The sequence below is a fragment of the Manis javanica genome, chromosome 6 (assembly GCF_040802235.1).
Source record: "Manis javanica isolate MJ-LG chromosome 6, MJ_LKY, whole genome shotgun sequence".
In the NCBI taxonomy this organism is placed as follows: Eukaryota; Metazoa; Chordata; class Mammalia; order Pholidota; family Manidae; genus Manis; species Manis javanica.
The window spans coordinates 128,673,474-128,684,420 of NC_133161.1; the positions used below are offsets into that span (position 1 = coordinate 128,673,474).

Sequence of the window (10,947 nt, forward strand, 5' to 3'; positions counted from 1 at the left end):
TGCTACATAGTTAATTATAGGTGTTGAAGAGGGTGGATGTGGGAAGCCCAGCTCAGAAGGCCTGCAAGCTAGAGTGGGCAGTGTACACTACCCCCCCTCAAGCAAGCAGGCATGTACATGATGAATAGAGGGTCCCTAAATCTCAGTCCCACAGATAGTAGATTATGCTGACACTATCTGTAGCTTTTATAGGCCATGTATTTTATTATACAGCTAGCAGCAGGGCAGCCATGGGTTGCCAAGACAGAGCCTCAACACTGCAAAGGCCTATCAGGCAGACTTGCCATGTACAAGGGGGCTCTCCAGGGTTGCCCAGGGCTCCTGCCCCCAGGGAAGGGTTCTGGAGGAAGGGAGAGATTTCTCTCTCAGGGTCCCCAGAAGGTGGCAGGATAGAGCGGGTTTGGGATAGGAGTTTGGCATTCCTTCCCGGGCAGATACCTCTGGCTGGCATATTCTCCCCTCAATGTCCCTCAACTTGCTGAAGTCCAGATTGGTCTTCAGTGACAAGGCCAGGTACCCTCACCCTGGGACTGTCCCTGGGGTTGGATACTGAACATGCTCAAATGGCACTGAACAGTGAAGGGAGCAGCCAGAGGCCCAAACCAGACCAGGTTCTCAAATAACTCCTTGCTCTCTGTGCTCGTGATGCTTGGCCACATAGTGAAACTTGGAGCAGAGGGCTATCTGCGGGCATTTATACTGAGACACCCCTGTGTGGGAATCACAAGTGGGGAGCACCACCACTATGAGCACATTTTGCTCCCTGGCCTGGCATCAGAAAACCTCTCAGCTGGATGAATAGATGAACAAAATGTGGTCTGTCCATCCAAAGGAATGCCACTCAGCCTTGAAAAGGAAGGAGATCCTGACACCTGATACAGCACCAAGCATGAAGCTTGGTTACATTGGGCTGGGTGGACGACAATCACAGAAGGACACATGCTGCAGGGTCCCACTGACATGAGGCCCCAGGACAGTCAGACTCCTACTACCAATCGCCAGGCTTTCCTATTGGCAAGACTGGAACTTTCTGGCAAAACTTTCTGGAGAGGGGTGGTTGCACAACAATATGAATGTACTTAATACCGTCGAACACTTAGAAATGGTTAAGATGGTAAGTTTTATGTTATGTATTTTTTTACTACAATAAAAAAAAGAACCTATTGTCCAGAAGATCTGGTTAAAGCCATTAATAATGACACATTCCATAAGGCCTGGACACGGGGTTGTGGGGTGTGGGTGTCAGAGGGCCGTCCCTGCAGCAGGGCTGGGGTGGATACCTGTGTGTAGTCCTGGGTGGGGCTGCTGGGTGCATCTTCCTGCCAGCTGTCACTTGACAGTGTCACTATGAGGAAACACACACAGAGTATGCCTGGGAAGCACTCCCCCAGAGATTCCAGAAGTGCCACCTGTAGCAAGCACACACATGCACACATGTGCACACACACGTGCACACACACAGCAGCCTTCTGTGTATCCCAGTTGGGGTCTGGGGAGGGATGGAGACTGAGAGCAGTTGAGATACTTGTTCTGGTTGAGAAAGATTTACAGGTGAGAGAAGAAGTTAACAGCAGCAAGTGATGAGTGAGGTGGATAATGCTTCAGTTTAAGATGGGAAACTCTCTGATGCAGAAAGGAAATAACATGTCCTGAGACTGAATGCCAACCTAAGGCTGGTGGCGTCAGGGACCTGCCACACGGCGTCAGCCCTGGTGTGAGTGCTGGCTAGTCTCTATCGTGGAACAGGGGCTGTCCTCCTGCTCTGTGCTCTGTGCATGAAGCAGGCACGGGCGAGGAGAGCACAGGGCTGAGTGGGGGAAGTGAACGTGTGCACAGGATAGACACAGGAAGGAGGCAACTGGTGTGGCCTGCGCGCACTGGGACACAGTGTGAACACCCCTGGGAGTCAGCACTTAGCTCCGTGGGCACCAAGATGTGGTGATGGGGGAACTAGGCCAAGGATGATTCCCTCAGGCTTGGGATGACCCCAGTTAACTCATGGGGTCCCCAAGGCCTTGAGGTCTGGGCTGAGCAGGGCCAGGCAACCCCAGAACCTAACGCTCAATCCACTGAGGGCGCCAGTGGCTCATCCAGCTGAGGATTTCCAGGCTGACCTTATTCCTTAGGTCAGAGTGTGCATGCTCATACTACAGCAAGCTGGTGATTCATTGATTTAATTAAAGTTCTGTATGTATTTTTAATGCATTGCCTGTAGCCTGAGCTTCCCTGAGGCCCTGTCAGAGTAGTTTAGGCTGGTCCTCCTGGGCCAGTTGTTGGAGCAGGAGAGAGAGGCCTTTCCTGACCTGGGTGAAAAGGGACTCTAGGATCTCAATGTCAGCCTCTCACCTCAGGTCTAGAAAGGCTGCCCCTGCTGCCCACTGCACATCTCTGTCCTGCCAAGAGGACAGACAGCCTTACGGAGAGAGGAGGAGGGAGTCAGGGGACTTAGGTCATAGTTTGGGACAAAGCACTATGTGCTGTGGTCTTGAGACAAGACTGGAGCTTCTCTGGGCATCAGTCTCCTTGTCTATCAGAAGAAGGCAGCAACCTAGGGTCACAGAATCCTCATTTTGGGAGAAGCATCCGGGCCGCGAGTCCACGCACCCAGCGGAGAGCCTCCGGCTGTGCGTGGCCGACTCTTGCTTTGCTGGTCAGAGCACCTCCTCTCCGCTGCGCCTCCTGGCAGCTGGCTGGTGGGCCCCTTCTCTCTCTCACCTCCTGCTCTGTGCATTCTGGGGACAGCTTGCCAAGGTAAGTGTTATGATTTGGGTTGGGACATGTTTGTGAGTTTTATGCTCCTCCTTCTGAAATGAGGAGGTTGAATCTGCAAGAGTCTGTCACAGGGGACTGCCCACACAGCTGTGACCAGGCCCTGCATCAGGCAGCTGATCTCTAAATCCTGTCAGGCCAAGGGCCCTTCTCCCTCCTAGTGCTCCCTTCCTCTGAGCTGGGGGTGGCCTCCTGGCTTTCTTTCCTCAGGACCACGGAGCATGCGAACCCACGCAAGAGCCCCTCAATTCCTCTGCCCCACCCGACCCAGCAAGATGTGGGGCAGCTGGGGCCTCATTTGCTCCTTTTATTTTGAATGTATGGGGGTTTAGGCAATGATTTTTGGTGAGAGCGGTTCAATAAAACATCATTTCAGTTGTATCCACTTCTAAAAATGTTAGCGCCTGTTGGTCTGGCAATGTTCGTTCACAAAGGAGGACATGCTCCCCATCTCACTTTCTCTTACCGGGAGTGAGCTGCGCAGGGGTGCTTATCTGGCCACACTCCCATCACAGGAGAGGAAACTGAGGTGCAGAAGGATCAGAGGTGTGAACAACGGCCCATGCTGGTCCCTGACAGCCCCAGCACCTGGCAGCATGCCTGGCATAAAGTCGGCTGTTCATTAACTGTTTGTTAAGTGAATTGTTAAATAAATGAATAATAAAAATTGCTAAGCAAAGCAGTTACTCTTTTATTTCAGAGTGATTAACATGGTTAACTGTAACAGCTCTTTCTCTCCTGATAAACATCCTATTATCCCTATTTTAGAGATGATGAATCTGAAGCACAGAGAGGTCAAGTAATGTCCCATGGCCACCCAGCAAGTAGGAGAGCAGGGATCTAAGGCCAGCCAGTTGGGTTCCAAAGTCCGTGCTCTGAGCCACCTTGCTACACCATCTATGTAATGGCCAGGACAGACTTTTCCAGTAGAACTTTCTGTGACACTAGGAATGCTATGTATCTGTGGTGTCTACTATGGTAGCCACCAGCCACATGTGGCTACTGAGCTCTTGCAGTGTGGCTGGTATAACTGGAGGACTGCCTAGCATGGGATGGCAAGCAGCCTTTCCACACCTGCTAGGGCTCTAAAGATTTCTGAATGAAGGCCAAAGGAACAGCCCAGAGCTGAGCTTCAAGAGACTCAGAGGCCAGCACCTTAAGGAAGGAAGAGAAAGGGGGAAACAGGATGGGGACAGGATGGGGACAGGCGGAGGAGATGGGTGAAGGAACATGTGCAGCCACACCCAGCACGTGGGTGAGGACCAGCACAAGCAGGTCCCCGACCTCTGGTCTGCTACTCCTAACCTCCAAGGACAAGCCTTCCCATCTATTCTTTCTCTGTTCCTTCCCCCCCTCTCCAGCATGAAGCAATAACAACAGCTTGCATTTCCCACATGCAAGAGAAGAGAGACAGTGCCTACTACTGAGCCGTGGGACTGGTGACTTACCCCTGAATCCAGTCAACTCCTGGTGATCCACACTGACATTCTCTACTTTGGGGCTTATTGGTCACAAAGCCCTAATCTTGCCAGGCACTTGCTTGGGAGGTTGCCTGCCTGCTGTCAGCTGGTGCGCGTAGGGAGCACAGACTCATTTTAATATTGGCTGGAGCTAAATCTCATTAGAAAAGTAAATTTGCTGTAGCTGCAAAAAAAAAAAAAAAACACCACATAACCCTTCCAAAGCTAAATAGAAAACCCTGATTTGGGATTACTTGATGTTCATGTTCCCAACACTGGCCCAGAGCCTGAAACACAGAGGGTGCTTGGTCAATGTCTATGGGAGGGAATGGAATGCTGAGTGACCTGGGTCTACTTGGCCAGCATGGATCTGGAGTTCTTGTAAGTCTCATGAATTTCTAGAGACAATCATTGGCTGATAAATTGGAATGACTGTACCGACCACTAATTAGACATGAAAATGTTGCTGTGTTGCTTGGCAAGGGGACACCCAGAGTGGCCCAGAGTCTGGAGGTGCGGTGGGTCAGCTCTGGTGGGGGGCGTGGGTCGTGGGAGAGGCTGCAGTGATTCCAGTCCCAGTGTGATTAGCTCTAGGGTTGGCTGGAGAATTGCTGCTCCGATTTCTAGGGCCATTCAGATCCTGGAAGAAGTGGGGGAGGTATATAAAGGAAGTACTTTAAGTTGATACTCATCTAGCACTTTACCTAGAAACAGCCTGGAGAGACAATGGTCCCTCAGTCTGCACGCCTTTGGGACACTAGGGTTCAGAGTGCCCAGTTTTTCCCGAAGTCCACTCAACTGGGCAGGTGGGCCTGAGGCAGGCCTCCGGGCCTGGCCAAGGGCAGTGCTCTGCCCTGTACCACAGGCAGGACATGTTCATCAGCAGGGTCCCTGCTGGGCTGCAGGGAGAAGGTCTTCCTTTTTCCTTTTCTTTTTCCCCAGGATCCACACCCTCCCCGACCCCAGTGTCCTAGGACCAGGATGGGTAGTGAGGTGGGGGCCAGGAGGTGGGAGTGTGCCCTAGTGAGGAAGATTCCCCAAAGGTCCCTGGCCTTACAGCCTGCCCCCCGCCTACCTCGGGGCCTCCCTCTGAACCACTCCTGCTTTCATCAGAATCACGGGAAGAGTCTCCTCAGGAGATTGTCCACCTGCTTTTCTGAGGATCTCGGGGAGGAGGGCCCCAAGCTGGCCCCAGCCGCACCATGGGGCAGGCCGACTTCTGCCTCTGGCCTCCCTCCTCCTTCTGCAAGCACCTCTGTGCCCTTGTCTGTTGTCTCATGCAGGCTTCTCCGCCTGCCTCAGATTCTCTGATTCTTTCTCTTCCCGAGCTCTGCCTTGCTGCACCTCCAGTACTCAGCAGAGAGGAGCTCTCAGGCCTCTCTGTGCCAGCTCATCCCTCTTTTCCAGCTAAACTAACCCACATGCACCCCGAACCAGCACCTGGCTCTCCATCAGCTCACCCTGCTGCTTTTATCACACTTACAAAGCTCCTGCCTTCCCTCCTCACCCAGTGCTCCACAATTGAAAGTATGGCAGCCTTGGTCCCCTCCCCCATCAGAAACTACTGTGGAAAAATCTAGGTCTCTCAGAAGGCCTGAGGCAGGGAACGGCCCTACCTGCCCTTTCCTCTGGAGCCCTGGGTCTGGCTGTGCGCTCCAGTCCTGTCACTATTGCTGTCTGGCCACAGTGAGCTACCTGCCCTACGCTAGGTGGACCAGTTAGCATCTGCTCACCCAGAAAGCAGTATGTACTGATTCAAGCCAGCACACACGAGCTTCCAACACACCTGGAAACAGAGCAATTCCCAAGCATCTATTGATCAGGTACAGAAATGGACACAGAAAGCCACTTGGACTCCTGTACTGAATGGGGTGTAAGCCATCAACCCTCCCTGCTCCTTCAGCTCTGGCAAGCCCTCCTGCTACCACCAAAAGGGGCAGAGGAAGATGGCAGGTAGCTCCATGTGCCAGGCATGGATTGGGCAGAGTGGACAGTATCTTTGAGGGTCTCATGGGGAAGTGTCTTCATCTCATATGAAGGAAGGGGGACTTGATGTTCAGTCTAATAAGGTCAATAATAATGGTCACCAGCTAAACAGGTTCTGGGAGGAAATGCCTCAATCTCTGTCGTGGCTACTAGCAGAGGTAGGGAGACAGGAGGCATGGAAGATGAATCTTAGAAACCCTAGAGCAGCCGCTTCCCCCGCCCCCCACGCCACCGCAACCAGAGTCACTTATGAAGCTGTGTGCCTCCCAGACCCACATAAAAACATACGACTTCACAGTGCTATACACCCAGGACATCCCCACCCAATCCCCTTTTCAACAGTGCAGGCCCCACAACCCAAGCTCAGGGTCCCAAGGACTCTCCACCCAGGCTGGTACCTAGGTAGATAGAGCTGCGCCACCAAAACAGGGCTAGCAATTATCAGCAAGGGCTGCTTTCAGAGTCCTGTGAACTAGACATCCCCGAGTCCCTCAGCTCCTGCTTCTGCAAGAATCCATCCAAATAGTGCACGGCTGAGAGTAGGCCTGGAAGGGTGGAGGAAGGATAAGGGGGCGCTAATCAAGGCCTTGTTCATTTATCTGTTAGTGTGTGTTGGGGAGGGGGGTGTCTCTTGACCTTAGCAGCTTGGTGTTAGGATGTCACCTCCTTTCACTGGCACCACGAGACCCTGTGGCCTCTTCCTTCCTTCTTTCGTCTGGCTCCTCTCAGCTGCCTTTGGGAAGGAGCATGTTCTGACTTTGGAGGGATCAGGACCTCAGGCCTAAGCCCAGGGGCAGAAGGGTGGGTTGACCATGACTCCTTGCTCTTGGCTACAATGAAGGTCCCAAGTTCCCTTTGCAGAGCTGGGGTCCCCTGAAGAGCATTAACTTGTCAGTGCCTGGAGGCTCCGAGTGGGTGGGGATGATTGCTGGGATGCAGGGGTGCGGTCAGGGTACTGGCCCCCCGGAGCCCTCCGGGCCACCAGGAACCACCTGCTGAGGTGGAAAGGGACTCTGGAGCCCAGAGCCTGGGCCAGTTGTTAGAGGCTGCTGAGAACCAGCTCTCCCCATTACTGCCGGCGGAGGAGAGCAGGCATCCCCCAGGTTTTGTCTCACAGCCCCTTAGAGGCAGCGCCTCCCAGCTCCGGCCCTGTTACCGATCCCCTTTCCAGCTGCCCCCACTGCACGCATAACCAAGACCGTGCGCGCGCGCGCGCGCGCACACACACACACACACACACACACACACACACAAGCTCTCACCAGGAGGACATGGCGTGGGTACTGATGGGGACGCATAAAGGGGCTCTGTGCGCGGCGGCAGCGCCTGCGGGGGGCGCGGGTCTCGGAGCTCGGGGGCACTGACCTGCGGCGGCGAGTCCGGATCGTCCCTGGCATCCATCGCGGGCGGCGGCCCCTACGCCCCGGCCCCGGTGCCCCCAGGTTGCTGTCCCGGGCCGCGTGCGCCTCCCTCCCTGGGGGCAATCGGGCTCCGGGCCCCTGGGGGCCACTTCATTGCCGCGGGTCCGAGCGCCCGCCTGCCCCGGCCCGGCTCCTCCCGGCTCAGCAGAACTGCGGCCGCAGGCGGAGGGCGAGCGGGAGGCGGCAGGGAGGAGCGGGCGCGCGGCCGGGGCTGAGCAGACCCGGCCGGCACGGAGTCCCCTCGGCGGCGATGCGCCGGTGCCGCCGCGGCTGACAGCGCCTCCGCCCCGCCCCCGCCCCCACGCGGCCCCGCCCCGGAGCGGAGCTGCCGGCGGGACCGTGCAGCTACTGGTCGGTACCAACCTCGGCAGCTGCGGCGGGGGCGCGAGGAGGAGGCCGCCAGCCCCCGGGATTGGAATCACCCCCTTGCACACTTGCGCACCGTCCCTTTCCGGCGGGGGCGGCCCCGGCTCCGGGCGCCGCGGCGGGGGCTGCTGGCCGGGCTGGCACCCCCGGACTCGGCTCTCGAGGGTTAAAGCTCTGCCGGCCAGCCGCCTGCACCCCCATCCTACCCCGCCTCCATCCTGGCTGTTCCTGGCGCCCAGCTTGGCAGCCTTTCTCAAAGGGTGATTGTTTCTGGGCCGGGCAGTTGGGGGGCGGTTCTCCCGGACCGCTAGGCAGAGCTGGGGAGCGGGGAGGTTGCGGCTCCCTCCTTGGCTTCAGGCACCCAGAGTGCGGGATGGCTGTTGGGGGCAGATGGTACGTGCCTCGGTGGGATGGAGATGGGGATCTTCAGGCACGGGGCAATAAAGCAGTCTCACCTGCGGGCCTACTGCCTCCTGGAAGTGTACGTCGAGCTGCTGAGTGTCAGCACCGCTCACAGTGCCCCCTGACGGTCCAAAGGAAAGGCCAGAGGCGATTCTTGGGGTGGAGCAGGACTTAGAATAGGACAAGGGTTGGAGCACAGGAGCCAGCAGGCTATCCAGGAGTTTCCCAGAGCTGCCTGGGCAAAGAAGTCACTTCTCCATCCTGGGCTGGGTGTGTGGGGTGGGTTGGGGGACGTGTGACCAGTGAGTCCGTGCCTATATGCACGTGTGTGTGCACGCATGTATGGGGTGCAGACCTAGCCGTGACAGGTAGCCATCTATAGAGATACTTCTAGATGTTTTCGTGTCAACTTCCCAGACTTAGAAGCTGTCCTTATATACGCTTTAAAGGTTTGTATCCCAGGCTATTCCTCTTCCTGGACACCTGTGGTCAGGGCCATCTGTGCCTTCTCCGTAGCGCCAGATGGAGACTAGCGCCTGTCGCTGGGGTTCTGGCCAGAGTGTGTCAGAGATTTTAAGTAGCAGAATCTTCCACAAGGTCTGACACCTTCTTCCCTTTCCTGGTAACCAGCTCTAGACCCACACTGTCAGGCACTGCTGACTCAGAATTGTACCACGCTTCCACGCACTGTAGACTGATGCTGAGCACCACAGCCTGCCACCTTCTGTGTCCTGGTCAGTACTGAGCCAGTTCCTGCTTCTTCCGAGTATGTACAGGGGCTGGAGGGTGGGGTAGCAGTAGGGCAGTGGGCTTCAGAATCAGCCACATTGGTCAAGACCTTAAGGTGAGGAAGGGACTCTACGGTCCACATCATCTCACAGACATTTGAAAAAATAACTAATTACTGCCTCTAGGGGCAGCTGTCCCTCCCTCTCACTCCCTCTTCTGTTCCTGTGCTTAACAGCCCTCATTGCCAGCAAGGAAATTCTTTCAGATCTAACCTGAGTACCTCCTGCTGCACTGCAGGATCATTTCCTTAGTCTCTTAATAAGGCATAAATTATAGTGAACTCTACTCTGCATTTTCCTTCCCCAATTGGAATAACCTTGCTGCTTCAGACTGTCAGCTAAGAGAACCTGTGCTGAGACCATGTTCTCCTTGCCTACACATGACCATGTTCTTCTTCCCCCTTCGCACCATCTAGAGGGAGGGAAGGGCAGGTGCAGGAGCAGGAAAGGGCAGCACAGGAGAGTACAAGGAGGGGCCTGGCCGTCAGTTTGCATGGTGTATAAACTGCCTCTTTCCCCAGCTGAGCCAGCCAGTCCCAGTCACAAGATCACCAAATGGCAAGGCAGAAATGACCTTAGAGAGTTTCAAGCTCTAACCCCTCATTTTACAAACAGGGAAACTGAGACCAACAGAGGGGATCAGCAGCAGCATGTAGGGAATGTGCATGAGACCTTGGTGGGGATCACGACTATTTCTCCCTTAATTCCTCTGGGACAGGCACAGCCTCTCGTGGTGGGACTCACACGGTAAGGAGGCCTGGGTTCATACTAATTTGGGAGACTGCCTTCCCTCACAGCCAGTCTCCGCAGTAATGAAACCAGGGGTTGGACTAACTGGTCTGAGTCCAGCTGGTCCTGACAGGTTGTGGTCAGTTGGACCCCCTCTGCAGGTGTCCTGGGGGCTCTCCCTTTTGCTAACGGGAGTTAATCACTGGGAACAGGGAGGGTGACAAGCTTTACCTTCACCATTCTTATAAGAACAATAGTGATATTAAAACCCTTCCTAGGGACCTGTCTTGCAATTTAGCCCCAGGCTCTGTTTACAGAATTTTTTAATATTAATTTTTAGAGCCAACTTAAAACAATAATGTGGGATTAAAATTAGCACTATAAGTCTCAGTGAAGAGAGAACAACCTGCCATTAGTTTCCATGGGAAGTTTTGGCAACACCCCAAGTGCATGAACACACACAAATACACAAACAGCTATGTAGACACATAGCAGGCACACAGAGACAGACACACATGCAAACACACTAAACTCTCTTATACCTCAAGTGCACACATGTGTGCATGCACATGTGCATACCTGCATCCACCACTACATAAAGACATGCATGTGCATACACACACAAGCGCATTCATTTACACTAGTCCCACAGGGTGTTGGGCTCATAACTACCACCCTTTTTCTTTCTTCCTGCTTGGCCTTTACAGGTAAGTGAAGATCCTTCCCTTCCACATCTAGCTTTAGTGCATCTCCATCACTTAGCCCTTGCTGGAAACATCTGCGTGGCCCCTGGATCTCCCTGAATGACTTCATCTTCTCCTCCTCCTTACCCTACCAGGAGGAAGCCCCTCTTCTCAGGGCCCCCCAAACCTAGCACCAAAATATTTAGTATGCAAAGCCCGAGTCTGTCCTGTGGGACAAGCTATTACGTGTTTATTGTGTAGTTAAGCAGGACAGGAGCCCTGCCTCTGCTGTGGTCCTGGCCCAGCTCCTACAGTCTGACTCCCAGAAGTGTCCCATAAAACC

General features: G+C 54.6%; 1 protein-coding gene across 6 annotated transcripts in view; it reads right to left on the reverse strand.

Moving 5' to 3' along the window:
• The window catches only part of B3GAT1 (beta-1,3-glucuronyltransferase 1), a 28,534-nt gene extending 20,512 nt beyond the window's left edge, over nt 1–8,022 (reverse strand). For 2 of the 6 annotated variants that reach the window (XM_037013779.2, XM_073239436.1), the window contains exons 1-2: nt 7,581–7,922; nt 4,218–4,413 (exon numbers count right to left, since the gene is read on the reverse strand). Coding sequence is in view for 2 of the 6 variants with exons in the window: in XM_037013776.2 (XP_036869671.1) it covers nt 1,281–1,315 (35 nt within the window). In the remaining 4 variants the exon portion in view is untranslated. Of the gene's footprint in view, nt 1–1,280; nt 1,346–4,217; nt 4,414–7,580; nt 7,923–7,999 lie in introns of those variants that run through there. The other 4 variants (XM_037013778.2, XM_037013780.2, XM_037013776.2 and 1 more) reach the window with 3 other exon arrangements.
• Between the last annotated feature and the right edge of the window lie 2,925 nt (nt 8,023–10,947).